We start from the raw sequence: 16,391 nt of genomic DNA, 5'->3' as shown, positions 1-16,391 counted from the left end.
CCCCCTCCTACCAGCACCGAGCTTTTGACACTCCACGTGGCCTCGAAGTGCACCTAGCCTGGCACAGGTGCTGCGGTGACGTAGGGGGTGAGGGGCGACTGTTTGTGTTGTTGTGCACGCTTTAGCGTCCTCTGCTTATGTCATTTTTGTGATGTGATTGCATATCGGTGTTGCGTCTAAGTACGTATGTGCGCACACGTGAATGTGCCGAGAGAGACTGTGTGTGTGTGTGTTCTGCGTGTGTTGTTGGTGGGGAGCGCGTTGCGCTACGAACCCGGCCACCCGAGTTCGATTCCCGCTCACTGCCAACACCAGTGACGATTATCTGAACCGGTCCTGGGCCTCCCCTAGGTCGACTCAGCCTCAAATGAGTACTTGGTGCGGTGTGTAAACATCGCCACTAGGGAGACAAAGGCGGCCGGGCGTGGTGTTGGCCATCTACCCCCGTCGTGTGTCGTGCCGGCCTTCATCGGTGCTCGCTAACAGCACTTGCCCCAACAGTCTGTTAAAGCTATACGGGGGATCTTTGTCTTTGCTCTGCGTGTGTTGTCTGCAGGTCAGAAAAAATGTCGAAACTTCAAACGATTCCAGGCAGCATCAAAGTTACTGTGGAGAGTCTGCCGGCAGAACAGCCCAGTAAGACCTGCTTTCAAATGCATTCATATCACACTTGTTTAAGTTTCATTTGGTTTTGTTACACGGAGGGTCCCGATTTGCCAGTTTCCCGGATATTTTTAAACGGGAGACGTACGTACGTATGTTGAACCTCTTCTTGGTTCTTTCGGTAAAGTCACGTAGAAGGGAAATAATAGACGTTTCCGACAGACCTGTTCTTCACCTGAGGACGGCTGCTTGCGTTGTGGCCGAAACGTCTATTATTTCCCTTCTACGTGAATTTACCGAAAGAACCAAGAAGATGAATCCCTGCAGTCACGAAAGCTTTAAATACAAATTTATGTTGAACCTCTTTCGCACCGTACGTAGCCAACCATACTATGTGTGTTGAATTATTTCACATCGTACATAGCCACCCGTCCTATGTTGAACTTCTTTCGCACCGTATGTAGTCAACCATGCTATGCATGTTGAATTCTTTCTCACCGTACGTCTCCCTAGTGGCGATGTATACACACCGCACCACGTACTTGTTTGAGGCAGAACCGGTTCAGATATTTGTCACCAATGTTGATCGTGGGCGGGAATCGAACGCGGATGGCCGGGTTCGTAGTGCAGCGCTAACCGCTACTGCACTACCGCTTCCCCACCCCCCCCTAGTCTAACAGTGAAAGACAGCGCAGACATATGGGAGCAAGGGACGCTGGAAGACGTTTAGGTACAGGTGCAAGTAGGCGCTGTGTTTTGGATAAAGTGATAATGAAGAGGGTGAGTGAAGGTGAGCGGGTAACGGTGTTCCAGCAACGTGGACAGTCCTAATATAAACCACCAGCCGCAGATGCCGAGTTTGTACGGATAGTCGGTGGCAAGATGTTAATTCTCTCGCCTGGTGTACAGGAGGTCGTGGGTTCGATCTCGACCCAAACGCCTGCTGTATATTTGGAGTTTGTGTGTCTCTCTCTCTTATCATCATTACGGTGGCTAAGAGATGTTAACTCTCTCGCCTGGTGTACAGGAGGTCGTGGGTTCGATCTCGAACCAAACGCCTGCTGCTGTATATTTGCAGTTTGCGTTTCTGTCCCCGTGGCCACGAGGATTTTTCTCCGGGTCCTCCGGTTTTTACCCTCCACATTTAGAATCAATGTGCATTCAGAGTATTTGTCTGCTGTAAATGTCCACGCGATAAGCCACTTCATTGAGCTATAATTTGTGGTCAGGTCGCTTTTGAAAAAGAGCTCAGTGGGTTAAAGCTAGTAAAATAAAACAGTTGAGTTTTAGTTTAGATCGCGATGATGTAGATGACGACGACGACAACAACAACAACGATGCCACGGCCCGATGTCTGGTCCCTCAGACATGCTGACACCGGGGCTGTCGCCCGTCACGGCCGGGTGGCGTCTCTCGGAGACCGGCAGCAACGGCGGCGTCGGGAAGCGGCCGTGCGTGCGGGAGGTGGACGACTTCCCGGCGGAGACAGCGCGGCACGCTCACCCCTACTCGGAGTACGCCAACCGCCTCTACGTGTACCCGCAGCGACTCAAGTACGACGCGCAGAAGATCTTCCCCAAGGTGAGTCCCCGTCGACTCGTTCGGAGCGGACCTGCGGAGGCTGCGTCGCCGCACGGAACCCCAGGCACCTACTCCTCCTCCGCGCGTTAGGCAGCCTGTGCGCTAGGCAGCCCGCGCCGCCTGCAATGTCAAGATCTCGCTCGCCGTCTTTCAAGATTCTCCACGAGCTCCACTCTGCTACCTCTCCCCTCCTCTCTCATCTCGCTCTAACTCCACTGCACGCACTCTCCTAGCTCGCCCCTCTTGATGGCGCTCACGGGATGGGAGGGGGGAGGCTCATGGGAAGCGGGGGGGGGGCTCATGGGATGGGGGAGGGAGGGGTGCTCGCCAGAGGTCGCAAACGGGTTTTGATTCCGTACCCGGCCGCACCAGGGTCGCAAACGGGTTCCCATACCCGTACCCGGCCGCATACGGGTTACCTGTACCCTACCCGATACCCGGCCGGGTACGGGTAGCCGGGTATCGGGTAGGGTACGGGTATCGGGTAGGGTACGGGTATCGGGTAGGGTACGGGTATTGGGTAGGGTACGGGTATCGGGTACCCGGTTGCGACCTCTGGTGCTCACGGGATTGTAGCTCTGCCGCTGTCTAACCCCGTGACCGTGCGACGTGCAGGCGAGGAACATCGCCATTCACGTGGAGTTCCGGGACTCGGACGAAGAAGGGACACTGCCGCTCAAGGTGCGATCGTCCCCCCCACCCCCCCACACCCTCCCACCGCCCACCCCCATCGCTCGCGACCATGGTGGCGTCACCGCTTTCACGCACAGCGGCGGTGACCGCGGGCAGCGTGACGCAACCCCAAACCCTAGAGAACAGCAGCCAAACACTCTCAAACGAGTGGTGTTGATTCTAAATGTGGAGAGAAAAACCGGAGGGACCCGGAGATAAATCCACGCGACCGCGGGGAGAGAGAGAGAGAGACACCGCAAACTCCAAATATACAGCAGCAGGCGCCAGGGTAGGGATCAAACCCACGACCTCCTGCGTACCAGGCGAGGTAGTTAACATCTCCTGGCCACCGTGGCGTCTGTGTTTGCGGCGCAGTGCATCTACGGCAAGGCAGGGCAGCCGGCGTTCATCAGCAGCGCCAACACGGCCGTCCTGCACCACCAGCAGTGCCCCGACTTCTGTGACGAGGTCAGTGCCGTCATGCTTGTTACACAGTCGTCGGCCGGGGGGGCGGGGGGGGGGTGGCGGGGGGGGGGTGGCGGGGGGGGTGCTGCCCATTTCGCCTTCTCTCGACCTCCACTATGCTGCTCAATGTCTCCTCTGTCAGCTGTTCTCACGACGCGTCCTGACGTAAAATAGTCGCTCGCTAGCTTCACCCGCGGTGCGCCGGGCGTCGTCTCCCTGTGCCCAGGTGAAGCTGGAGCTGCCGGTTCACCTGCACGGCAAGCATCACCTGCTGTTCACCTTCTCGCACATCAGCTGCGACCTGGGCAAGCGCAGGGACACGGCCGAGGCCGAAGGTGAGAGCGCTCGCCCCCTCCACCTCCTCCTCCTCCAGTGCGTTGTGTTAGCATGCCGTGTGTCAGTGCTGTGTGTTAGCATGCCGTGTGTCAGTGCGTTGTGTTAGCATGCCGTGTGTCAGTGCTGTGTGTTAGCATGCCGTGTGTCAGTGCTGTGTGTCAGCATGCCGTGTGTCAGTGCTGTGTGTCAGCATGCCGTGTGTCAGTGCTGTGTGTCAGCATGCCGTGTGTCAGTGCTGTGTGTCAGCATGCCGTGTGTCAGTGCTGTGTGTCAGCATGCCGTGTGTCAGTGCTGTGTGTCAGCATGCCGTGTGTCAGTGCTGTGTGTCAGCATGCCGTGTGTCAGTGCTGTGTGTTAGCATGCCGTGTGTCAGTGCTGTGTGTCAGCATGCCGTGTGTCAGTGCTGTGTGTCAGCACGCCGTGTGTCAGTGCTGTGTGTCAGCATGCCGTGTGTCAGTGCTGTGTGTCAGCATGCCGTGTGTCAGTGCTGTGTGTCAGCATGCCGTGTGTCAGTGCTGTGTGTTAGCATGCCGTGTGTCAGTGCTGTGTGTTAGCATGCCGTGTGTCAGTGCTGTGTGTTAGCATGCCGTGTGTCAGTGCTGTGTGTTAGCATGCCGTGTGTCAGAGCTGTGTGTTAGCATGCTGTGTGTCAGTGCTGTGTGTCAGCATGCCGTGTGTCAGTGCTGTGTGTTAGCACGCCGTGTGTCAGTGCTGTGTGTCAGCATGCCGTGTGTCAGTGCTGTGTGTCAGCATGCCGTGTGTCAGTGCTGTGTGTTAGCATGCCGTGTGTCAGTGCTGTGTGTTAGCACGCTGTGTGTCAGTGCTGTGTGTTAGCATGCCGTGTGTCAGTGCTGTGTGTTAGCATGCCGTGTGTCAGTGCTGTGTGTTAGCATGCCGTGTGTCAGTGCTGTGTGTTAGCATGCCGTGTGTCAGTGCTGTGTGTCAGCATGCCATGTGTCAGTGCTGTGTGTCAGCATGCCGTGTGTCAGTGCTGTGTGTTAGCATGCCGTGTGTCAGTGCTGTGTGTTAGCATGCCGTGTGTCAGTGCTGTGTGTCAGCATGCCGTGTGTCAGTGCTGTGTGTCAGCATGCCGTGTGTCAGTGCTGTGTGTCAGCATGCCGTGTGTCAGTGCTGTGTGTCAGCACGCCGTGTGTCAGTGCTGTGTGTCAGCACGCCGTGTGTCAGTGCTGTGTGTCAGCACGCCGTGTGTCAGTGCTGTGTGTCAGCATGCCATGTGTCAGTGCTGTGTGTCAGCATGCCGTGTGTCAGTGCTGTGTGTCAGCATGCCGTGTGTCAGTGCTGTGTGTTAGCATGCCGTGTGTCAGTGCTGTGTGTTAGCATGCCGTGTGTCAGTGCTGTGTGTCAGCATGCCGTGTGTCAGTGCTGTGTGTTAGCATGCCGTGTGTCAGTGCTGTGTGTTAGCATGCCGTGTGTCAGTGCTGTGTGTCAGCATGCCGTGTGTCAGTGCTGTGTGTTAGCATGCCGTGTGTCAGTGCTGTGTGTTAGCATGCCGTGTGTCAGTGCTGTGTGTCAGCATGCCGTGTGTCAGTGCTGTGTGTTAGCATGCCGTGTGTCAGTGCTGTGTGTCAGCATGCCGTGTGTCAGTGCTGTGTGTCAGCATGCCGTGTGTCAGTGCTGTGTGTTAGCATGCCGTGTGTCAGCATGCCGTGTGTCAGTGCTGTGTGTTAGCATGCCGTGTGTCAGTGCTGTGTGTTAGCATGCTGTGTGTCAGCATGCCGTGTGTCAGTGCTGTGTGTTAGCATGCCGTGTGTCAGTGCTGTGTGTTAGCATGCCGTGTGTCAGAGCTGTGTGTTAGCATGCCGTGTGTCAGTGCTGTGTGTTAGCATGCCGTGTGTCAGTGCTGTGTGTCAGCATGCCGTGTGTCAGTGCTGTGTGTTAGCATGCCGTGTGTCAGTGCTGTGTGTCAGCATGCCGTGTGTCAGTGCTGTGTGTCAGCATGCCGTGTGTCAGTGCTGTGTGTCAGCATGCCGTGTGTCAGTGCTGTGTGTTAGCATGCCGTGTGTCAGTGCTGTGTGTTAGCATGCCGTGTGTCAGTGCTGTGTGTCAGCATGCCGTGTGTCAGTGCTGTGCGTTAGCATGCCGTGTGTCAGTGCTGTGTGTCAGCATGCCGTGTGTCAGTGCTGTGTGTTAGCATGCCGTGTGTCAGCATGCCGTGTGTCAGTGCTGTGTGTTAGCATGCCGTGTGTCAGTGCTGTGTGTTAGCATGCTGTGTGTCAGCATGCCGTGTGTCAGTGCTGTGTGTTAGCATGCCGTGTGTCAGTGCTGTGTGTTAGCATGCCGTGTGTCAGAGCTGTGTGTTAGCATGCCGTGTGTCAGTGCTGTGTGTTAGCATGCCGTGTGTCAGTGCTGTGTGTTAGCATGCCGTGTGTCAGTGCTGTGTGTTAGCATGCCGTGTGTCAGTGCTGCGTGTTAGCATGCCGTGTGTCAGTGCTGTGTGTTAGCACGCCGTGTGTCAGTGCTGTGTGTTAGCATGCCGTGTGTCAGTGCTGTGTCTTAGCACGCCGTGTGTCAGTGCTGTGTGTTAGCATGCCGTGTGTCAGTGCTGTGTGTTAGCATGCCGTGTGTCAGTGCTGTGTGTCAGCATGCCGTGTGTCAGTGCTGTGTGTTAGCATGCCGTGTGTCAGTGCTGTGTGTTAGCACGCCGTGTGTCAGTGCTGTGTGTTAGCATGCCGTGTGTCAGTGCTGTGTGTCAGCATGCCGTGTGTCAGTGCTGTGTGTTAGCATGCCGTGTGTCAGTGCTGTGTGTTAGCATGCCGTGTGTCAGTGCTGTGTGTTAGCACGCCGTGTGTCAGTGCTGTGTGTTAGCATGCCGTGTGTCAGCATGCCGTGTGTCAGTGCTGTGTGTTAGCATGCTGTGTGTCAGTGCTGTGTGTTAGCATGCCGTGTGTCAGTGCTGTGTGTTAGCACGCCATGTGTCAGTGCTGTGTGTTAGCATGCCGTGTGTCAGCATGCCGTGTGTCAGTGCTGTGTGTTAGCATGCCGTGTGTCAGAGCTGTGTGTCAGCATGCCGTGTGTCAGTGCTGTGTGTTAGCATGCCGTGTGTCAGTGCTGTGTGTCAGCATGCCGTGTGTCAGTGCTGTGTGTCAGCATGCCGTGTGTCAGTGCTGTGTGTCAGCATGCCGTGTGTCAGTGCTGTGTGTCAGCATGCCGTGTGTCAGTGCTGTGTGTCAGCACGCCGTGTGTCAGTGCTGTGTGTCAGCACGCCGTGTGTCAGTGCTGTGTGTCAGCACGCCGTGTGTCAGTGCTGTGTGTCAGCACGCCGTGTGTCAGTGCTGTGTGTCAGCACGCCGTGTGTCAGTGCTGTGTGTCAGCACGCCGTGTGTCAGTGCTGTGTGTCAGCATGCCGTGTGTCAGTGCTGTGTGTCAGCATTGCGTGTGTCAGTGCTGTGTGTCAGCATGCCGTGTGTCAGTGCTGTGTGTCAGCATGCCGTGTGTCAGTGCTGTGTGTCAGCATGCCGTGTGTCAGTGCTGTGTGTCAACATGCCGTGTGTCAGTGCTGTGTGTTAGCATGCCGTGTGTCAGTGCTGTGTGTTAGCATGCCGTGTGTCAGTGCTGTGTGTTAGCATGCCGTGTGTCAGTGCTGTGTGTCAGCATGCCGTGTGTCAGTGCTGTGTGTTAGCATGCCGTGTGTCAGCATGCCGTGTGTCAGTGCTGTGTGTTAGCATGCCGTGTGTCAGTGCTGTGTGTCAGCATGCCGTGTGTCAGTGCTGTGTGTTAGCATGCCGTGTGTCAGCATGCCGTGTGTCAGTGCTGTGTGTCAGCATGCCGTGTGTCAGTGCTGTGTGTTAGCATGCCGTGTGTCAGTGCTGTGTGTCAGCATGCCGTGTGTCAGTGCTGTGTGTCAGCATGCCGTGTGTCAGTGCTGTGTGTTAGCATGCCGTGTGTCAGTGCTGTGTGTCAGCATGCCGTGTGTCAGTGCTGTGTGTCAGCATGCCGTGTGTCAGTGCTGTGTGTTAGCATGCCGTGTGTCAGAGCTGTGTGTTAGCATGCCGTGTGTCAGTGCTGTGTGTCAGCATGCCGTGTGTCAGTGCTGTGTGTTAGCACGCCGTGTGTCAGTGCTGTGTGTTAGCACGCCGTGTGTCAGTGCTGTGTGTCAGCATGCCGTGTGTCAGTGCTGTGCGTTAGCATGCCGTGTGTCAGTGCTGTGCGTTAGCATGCCGTGTGTCAGTGCTGTGTGTCAGCATGCCGTGTGTCAGTGCTGTGCGTTAGCATGCCGTGTGTCAGTGCTGTGTGTCAGCATGCCGTGTGTCAGTGCTGTGCGTTAGCATGCCGTGTGTCAGTGCTGTGCGTTAGCATGCCGTGTGTCAGTGCTGTGTGTCAGCATGCCGTGTGTCAGTGCTGTGTGTTAGCATGCCATGTGTCAGTGCTGTGTGTCAGCATGCCGTGTGTCAGTGCTGTGTGTTAGCATGCCGTGTGTCAGTGCTGTGTGTTAGCATGCCGTGTGTCAGTGCTGTGTGTTAGCATGCCGTGTGTCAGTGCTGTGCGTTAGCATGCCGTGTGTCAGTGCTGTGTGTTAGCATGCCGTGTGTCAGTGCTGTGTGTTAGCATGCCGTGTGTCAGTGCTGTGTGTTAGCATGCCGTGTGTCAGTGCTGTGTGTTAGCATGCCGTGTGTCAGTGCTGTGTGTTAGCATGCCGTGTGTCAGTGCTGTGTGTTAGCATGCCGTGTGTCAGTGCTGTGCGTTAGCACGCCGTGTGTCAGTGCTGTGTGTTAGCACGCCGTGTGTCAGTGCTGTGTGTCAGCATGCCGTGTGTCAGCATGCCGTGTGTCAGTGCTGTGTGTCAGCATGCCGTGTGTCAGTGCTGTGTGTTAGCACGCCGTGTGTCAGCATGCCGTGTGTCAGTGCTGTGTGTTAGCATGCTGTGTGTCAGTGCTGTGTGTTAGCATGCCGTGTGTCAGTGCTGTGTGTTAGCATGCCGTGTGTCAGTGCTGTGTGTCAGCATGCCGTGTGTCAGTGCTGTGTGTCAGCATGCCGTGTGTCAGTGCTGTGTGTCAGCATGCCGTGTGTCAGTGCTGTGTGTTAGCATGCCGTGTGTCAGTGCTGTGTGTCAGCATTGCGTGTGTCAGTGCTGTGTGTCAGCATGCCGTGTGTCAGTGCTGTGTGTCAGCATGCCGTGTGTCAGTGCTGTGTGTCAGCATGCCGTGTGTCAGTGCTGTGTGTCAGCATGCCGTGTGTCAGTGCTGTGTGTTAGCATGCCGTGTGTCAGTGCTGTGTGTCAGCATGCCGTGTGTCAGTGCTGTGTGTCAGCATGCCGTGTGTCAGTGCTGTGTGTTAGCATGCCGTGTGTCAGTGCTGTGTGTCAGCATTGCGTGTGTCAGTGCTGTGTGTCAGCATGCCGTGTGTCAGTGCTGTGTGTTAGCACGCCGTGTGTCAGCATGCCGTGTGTCAGTGCTGTGTGTTAGCATGCTGTGTGTCAGTGCTGTGTGTTAGCATGCCGTGTGTCAGTGCTGTGTGTTAGCATGCCGTGTGTCAGTGCTGTGTGTTAGCATGCCGTGTGTCAGTGCTGTGTGTCAGCATGCCGTGTGTCAGTGCTGTGTGTCAGCATGCCGTGTGTCAGTGCTGTGTGTCAGCATGCCGTGTGTCAGTGCTGTGTGTCAGCATGCCGTGTGTCAGTGCTGTGTGTTAGCATGCCGTGTGTCAGTGCTGTGTGTCAGCATGCCGTGTGTCAGTGCTGTGTGTCAGCATGCCGTGTGTCAGTGCTGTGTGTTAGCACGCCGTGTGTCAGAGCTGTGTGTTAGCATGCCGTGTGTCAGTGCTGTGTGTCAGCATGCCGTGTGTCAGTGCTGTGTGTCAGCATGCCGTGTGTCAGTGCTGTGTGTCAGCATGCCGTGTGTCAGTGCTGTGTGTCAGCATGCCGTGTGTCAGTGCTGTGTGTCAGCATGCCGTGTGTCAGTGCTGTGTGTCAGCACGCCGTGTGTCAGTGCTGTGTGTCAGCACGCCGTGTGTCAGTGCTGTGTGTCAGCACGCCGTGTGTCAGTGCTGTGTGTCAGCATTGCGTGTGTCAGTGCTGTGTGTCAGCATGCCGTGTGTCAGTGCTGTGTGTCAGCATGCCGTGTGTCAGTGCTGTGTGTCAGCATGCCGTGTGTCAGTGCTGTGTGTCAACATGCCGTGTGTCAGTGCTGTGTGTCAGCATGCCGTGTGTCAGTGCTGTGTGTCAGCATGCCGTGTGTCAGTGCTGTGTGTCAGCATGCCGTGTGTCAGTGCTGTGTGTCAGCATGCCGTGTGTCAGTGCTGTGTGTCAGCATGCCGTGTGTCAGTGCTGTGTGTTAGCACGCCGTGTGTCAGAGCTGTGTGTTAGCATGCCGTGTGTCAGTGCTGTGTGTCAGCATGCCGTGTGTCAGTGCTGTGTGTCAGCATGCCGTGTGTCAGTGCTGTGTGTTAGCATGCCGTGTGTCAGTGCTGTGTGTCAGCATGCCGTGTGTCAGTGCTGTGTGTCAGCATGCCGTGTGTCAGTGCTGTGTGTCAGCATGCCGTGTGTCAATGCTGTGTGTCAGCATGCCGTGTGTCAGTGCTGTGTGTCAGCATGCCGTGTGTCAGAGCTGTGTGTCAGCACGCCGTGTGTCAGTGCTGTGTGTCAGCATGCCGTGTGTCAGTGCTGTGTGTCAGCATGCCGTGTGTCAGTGTTGGGTGCTGTAAGCATCATGTGCTGTGAGCACGGTGAGCTGTTTGCACTGTGTGCTTTGCTGTGAGCTCCATGTGCTGTAAGCATCATGTGTGCGCCCCCCCCCCCCCCGTGCGCTGTGCACAGTGGGCTATGCGTGGCTGCCGTTGCTGCGTGAGGGCCGCGTGCGGACCGGCGTCTCCCAGCTCGCCGTGAGCGTCACGCTGCCCGCCGGGTACCTCTCCTGCCAGAACATCGGCCTCGGCAAGGTAGCGCTTCCCGCACGACATTAGCCCCCTCCTCTCACCCTCCTCTCCCTCCGCCCTCCTCCAACAGCTGTGGGCAGTGCTGAGTCTATGGTGCAGTGCTGATGCTATGGTGCAGTGCTGAGTCTTTGGGAAGTGTTGAGTCTATGGGTAGTGTTGAGTCTATGGGCAGTGCTGAGTTTATGGGCAGTATTGAGTCTGTGGTGCATTGTTGAGTCTAGGGGCAGTGCTGAGTATATGGGCAGTGCTGAGTCTATGGTGCAGTGCTGATGGTATAGCACAGTGCTGAGTCTTTGGTAAGTGTTGAGTCTATGGGCAGTGCTGAGTCTATGGGCAGTGTTGAGTTTATGGGCAGTGCTGAGTCTATGGTGCAGTGCTGATGGTATAGCGCAGTGCTGAGTCTTTGGTAAGTGTTGAGTCTATGGGCAGTGCTGAGTCTATGGGCAGTGTTGAGTTTATGGGCAGTGCTGAGTCTTTGGTAAGTTTTGAGTCTATGGGTAGTTTTGAGTCTATAAGCAGTGTTGAGTTTATGGGTAGTGTTGAGTCTGTGGGCAGTGTTGAGTTTATGGGCAGTGTTGAGTCTATGGTGCATTGTTGAGTCTATGGGCAGTGTTGAGTCTATGGGCAGTGTTGAGTCTATGGTGCATTGTTGAGTATATGGGCAGTGCTGAGTCTATGGGCAGTGTTGAGTTTATGGGCAGTGCTGAGTCTATGGTGCAGTGCTGATGGTATGGTGCAGTGCTGAGTCTTTGGTAAGTGTTGAGTCTATGGGTAGTTTTGAGTCTATAAGCAGTGTTGAGTTTATGGGTAGTGTTGAGTCTGTGGGCAGTGTTGAGTTTATGGGCAGTGTTGAGTCTATGGTGCATTGTTGAGTCTATGGGCAGTGTTGAGTCTATGGTGCATTGTTGAGTCTATGGGCAGTGCTGCTCGATGTGCAGGGTAAGTTGATTCCAGTGGAGGGGTGCAAGGAGGGATATATTTATTGTATGTGTTGGATATTAAACTCTTGCCTGCCATAACCAGACAGCTGGAGAGATAACTTATGCACCACAATGCCATGCATCATATCCAAAGGAACAAGCACACGTAACGATGAGCTCAACACGAGCGGAGCGCCGGGCGGATAATACGCAGAGAATTGGCACATTGGGGAGCGCAGGCAGTGCATCTGCCGGTCATCTCAGTCAGTCAATTCATGGCACCCGGTTCTGGCCCGTGACTTCCTGCCAGCAGAGAGCTGTTCTACAATTCCCGTGGGCGCACCCGGCCTGGCAGGAGCGTCGTGGTGACGGCTGTTGCTGTTGTCGTTGTGTCGCTGTCTCTGTGCAGTTTGTGGGCCCGGAGGTGAAGTGGGTGGAGGGAGGGAAGAGGCTCCTCACCGTGAGCACGCACCTCGTCTCCAGCATCTACACCAAGGTGTGGCCACGCTCGGGGCTCACGCACTTCCCTGCCACGCGTGCGGCAGTCCACACTTTCATTCGGCCGTATAGGCGGCCTCGCGAACGCCTTAGCGCTGTTTAAGTTACAGTAAACACCTTCCGAGCCCGTTTTTTAAATCCCCGGCACCTCCGATTAGCGCGGTTGGCTATGTACAATGCGAAAGAAGTTCGACAAACATACAACATGTGTACATAGGCATCCAACAAAGACGGTAACCGTATCGCGCCCTTTCAGATGCACTCCTGCGGCCGTCTGGAATGCCCTTCCTTCCGATATTAGGAAGCAACTGGAGCTATGCACTTTTAAATATAAACTCAGTAGAATTTTTCTGCTTAGTTTGTTGTCCTTCCCCTGCAGAACCAATATCAGATGATCGTCACCAGTGTTGGCTGTGAGCGGGAATCGAATTCGGGTCGCCGTGTTCGTAGCGCACATGTACACACACACGTTGTGCACATACGATAACCGACCATGATGTTTGCGTGCACAGGATCAATATCTTCACAACTTCATGCAGCAGTGCGAGTTCACCAAGTACGGCACGCTCACCGCACCTAGAGACCTGCTCAACTCCATAAAGGTGCGCGCTACGCACAGACGCACGCACGCACGCATGCACACGCGCGTCCCCCGTGCAGCGTTATGTACTGCCGAGAGGAAGGGCTTACTGGCCAGAGCCTATTGAGGCCTTGCATGGGCACGCCGTGGTGTAGCTAGCGGGCCTATTGGGGCCTTGCATGGGCACGCCGTGGTGTAGCTAGCGGCCTATTGGGGCCTTGCATGGGCACGCCGTGGTGTAGCTAGCGGCCTATTGAGGCCTTGCATGGGCACGCCGTGGTGTAGCTAGCGGGCCTATTGAGGCCTTGCATGGGCACGCCGTGGTGTAGCTAGCGGCCTATTGGGGCCTTGCATGGGCACGCCGTGGTGTAGCTAGCGGCCTATTGGGGCCTTGCATGGGCACGCCGTGGTGTAGCTAGCGGCCTATTGAGGCCTTGCATGGGCACGCCGTGGTGTAGCTAGCGGCCTATTGGGGCCTTGCATGGGCACGCCGTGGTGTAGCTAGCGGCCTATTGAGGCCTTGCATGGGCACGCCGTGGTGTAGCTAGCGGGCCTATTGAGGCCTTGCATGGGCACAGCGGGTGTAGCTAGCGGCCTATTGGGGCCTTGCATGGGCACAGCGTGGTGCAGCTAGCGGCCTATTGAGGCCTTGCATGGGCACAGCGGGTGTAGCTAGCGGCCTATTGGGGCCTTGCATGGGCACGCCGTGGTGTAGCTAGCGGCCTATTGAGGCCTTGCATGGGCACGCCGTGGTGTAGCTAGCGGCCTATTGGGGCCTTGCATGGGCACGCCGTGGTGTAGCTAGCGGCCTATTGGGGCCTTGCATGGGCACGCCGTGGTGTAGCTAGCGGCCTATTGAGGCCTTGCATGGGCACGCCGTGGTGTAGCTAGCGGCCTATTGGGGCCTTGCATGGGCACGCCGTGGTGTAGCTAGCGGCCTATTGAGGCCTTGCATGGGCACGCCGTGGTGTAGCTAGCGGGCCTATTGAGGCCTTGCATGGGCACAGCGGGTGTAGCTAGCGGCCTATTGGGGCCTTGCATGGGCACAGCGTGGTGCAGCTAGCGGCCTATTGAGGCCTTGCATGGGCACAGCGGGTGTAGCTAGCGGCCTATTGGGGCCTTGCATGGGCACGCCGTGGTGTAGCTAGCGGCCTATTGGGGCCTTGCATGGGCACAGCGTGGTGTAGTTAGGGGGTCTATCGAGGCCTTCGTGGTGCAGTCAGCACCGCACCCGCTCATCGTCCTCTCCCACTGTGCCGATTATTGAACTTCATGCCGGGTCCTCATTGAAGGCCCAGTTGACGGAGCAGGGGGTCAAAACGCCGGTTGAGATATCATTCACCTGCCACCGACGTTGGCTGCGGCCAGGGATGGAACTCGTTTGGCCCGAGTTCGCAGCGTGGCTGGTGGTAATTTGTGGAGATGTCGGATGTTGCAGTGATGTTGCGATCTCTCCCCTCACCTCCCCACCGCTCTGCCCTCACCTCACTTACCCTTCTCAGAGCCTCAACGCCATCGAAGGCCACGCCATGATCAGCTTCATGCCCACGTTGCTCACACAGCTCTTCCGCTTGCTCACGCTCACCGCCCAGGAGGAGATTCTGCTCACCACCACCAGGTTCCTCCGCAATGGTCCACTCACCTACACTGGGGCACTCGGTAATGGGCCTCTCGTCAATGGGCCACTGATTTTCACTGGACCACTCAGTCATGGGCCACTCAGTAATGGGTCACTCGGTAATGGGTGGGTCACTCAGTAATGGGTCACTCAGTAATGGGCCATTTGTGTGTGTGTGTACCGCGTGTGTGTGTGTGCCGCGTGTGTGTGTGCCGCGTGTGTGTGCCGCGTCTGTGTGCCGTGTCTGTGTGTGCTGCATGCACGTGTACCATGTGTGTGTGTACCGCGTGTGTGTGCCGTGTGTGTGTGTATGTGCTGCGTGTGTGTGTACCGCGTGTGTGTGCCGCGTGTGTGTGTATGTGCTGCGTGTGTGTGTACCGCGTGTGTGTGCCGTGTGTGTGTGTATGTGCTGCGTGTGTGTGTACCGCGTGTGTGTGCCGTGTGTGTGTGTATGTGCTGCGTGTGTGTGTACCGCGTGTGTGTGCCGCGTGTGTGTGTATGTGCTGCGTGTGTGTGTACCGCGTGTGTGTGTGCCGTGTGTGTGTGTGTCGTGTGTGTGTGTGCCGCGTGTGTGTGCCGTGTGTGTGTGTACCATGTGTGTGTGCCGTGTGTGTGGCCGCGCAGCTTCCTGGTGCACTTTGTGGACCGGTGCCACGAGGAGGAGCAGGACCACCACCTGCACTCGTACACTCGGGTGAGGATGCGCCTGCCACTCACCGCATGCACAGAAGCCGCGATGGTCGTGATGATGATGATGGCAATGGCGATGACTATGGTGACTATTACAATGGTGATGTTTGGTGATGATGATGCTGGTGATGACGGCAATGATGAACATGATAGTGGTGGTGATGATGATGGAGATGATGACGATGGAGACGGTTGTGATGACGATGGTGATGACGACGGTGCCGATGGCCTCGTGCTCGCAGTACGTGTTCAAGGCGGAGCCGTGGGACGAGCAGAGTGGCCGCACGACGCACGAGGAGCTCGTGAGGACCATGGAGCTGCTTCTCGGCTCCTCCGTGGACCAGCAGCTCAACAGCAAGCTGCTGAAGGCACGCTCGCCCAGCCACACAAAGATCCCCCGTGTAGCCTTCACAGACTGTAGGGGCAAGTGCTGTTAGCGAGCACCTATGAAGGCCGCCACGGCACACGAGGGGGTGGGTGGCCAGCACCACGCCCGGCCGCCTTTGTCTCCCTGGTGGCGATGTTTACACATTGCACCACGGACTCATTTGAGGCTGAGTCGACCTAGGGGAGGGCCAGGACAAGTTCAGATGATCGTCACTGGTGTTGGCCGTGAGCGGGAATTGAACCCGGGTGGCCAAGTTCGTAGCGCAGCGTAGCGCTAACCGCGACACTACTGCTTCCACCCACACACACACACTCGCCCACGCTCACCCACACTCACCCACACTCACCCATACTCACCCACACTCACCCACACTCGCTCACACTCACCCACACTCACCCACACTCGCCCACACTCGCTCACACTCACCCACACTCACCCTCACTCACCCACACTCACCCACACTCACTCACACTCGCTCACACTCACCCACAATTACCCACACTCGCTCACATTCACCCACCCACACTCACCCACACTCACCCACCCTCACCCACACTCGCTCACACTCACCCACACTCGCTCAAACTCACCCACCCACACTCGCTCACACTCGCCCACACTCACCCACACTCGCTCACACTCACCTACACTCACCCACACTCGCTCACACTCACCATACTCACCCACACTCGCTCACACTCGCTCACACTGACACTCACTCACACTCGCCCACACTCGCTCACACTCACCCACACTCACCCACACTCGCTCACTGTATCTTACGGTGTTCCTTTTGACTTCTCTCCTCCGTGTCCAACAGCACCTGTGGTTTTTCTTCGGGATCATCAGCAAGTCCATGGCTCAGCACGTCATCGAGAACCAGCGGCTGTCGGTAAGCAGCTGACGAGCGTCTCGCGGTCACACCTCGGCCCACATAACCCCCTCATCACTCACTACTCCTCATAACCCCCCCCCCCCCCCCACTCAGCTACTCCACACGCAATCGTCCGGCTCGGTCACCCCGATGTGAAACCCACGGCTGCTGGTCGACATGAACGAACATGGAGATCCCCCCCCACCCTACCCCCCTTCATCTCTGCTTTAGGTTCATAGATTCTCTAGAGCATTTGGCTGCTGCTATACACGTCCACG

General features: G+C 56.6%; 1 protein-coding gene across 1 annotated transcript in view; it reads left to right on the top strand.

Moving 5' to 3' along the window:
• LOC144948832 (dedicator of cytokinesis protein 9-like) overlaps nt 1-16,391 on the top strand; it is a gene marked incomplete at its 5' end in the record, with an annotated part of 71,846 nt that overhangs the window by 17,815 nt on the left and 37,640 nt on the right. Inside the window, 12 exons of the mRNA XM_078878483.1 lie at nt 557-636; nt 1,970-2,184; nt 2,800-2,865; nt 3,232-3,324; nt 3,548-3,656; nt 10,427-10,548; nt 11,875-11,961; nt 12,476-12,565; nt 14,046-14,287; nt 14,786-14,855; nt 15,094-15,219; nt 16,060-16,131. Of these exons, the coding sequence (XP_078734609.1) occupies nt 557-636; nt 1,970-2,184; nt 2,800-2,865; nt 3,232-3,324; nt 3,548-3,656; nt 10,427-10,548; nt 11,875-11,961; nt 12,476-12,565; nt 14,046-14,287; nt 14,786-14,855; nt 15,094-15,219; nt 16,060-16,131 (1,372 nt within the window). The remainder of the gene's footprint in view (nt 1-556; nt 637-1,969; nt 2,185-2,799; nt 2,866-3,231; nt 3,325-3,547; nt 3,657-10,426; nt 10,549-11,874; nt 11,962-12,475; nt 12,566-14,045; nt 14,288-14,785; nt 14,856-15,093; nt 15,220-16,059; nt 16,132-16,391) is intronic.

The sequence above is a fragment of the Lampetra fluviatilis genome, chromosome 51 (assembly GCF_964198595.1).
Source record: "Lampetra fluviatilis chromosome 51, kcLamFluv1.1, whole genome shotgun sequence".
NCBI lineage: Eukaryota > Metazoa > Chordata > Hyperoartia > Petromyzontiformes > Petromyzontidae > Lampetra > Lampetra fluviatilis.
Note: the sequence above shows the minus strand (reverse complement) of the source record. Positions and strands in the feature narration are given on the sequence as shown.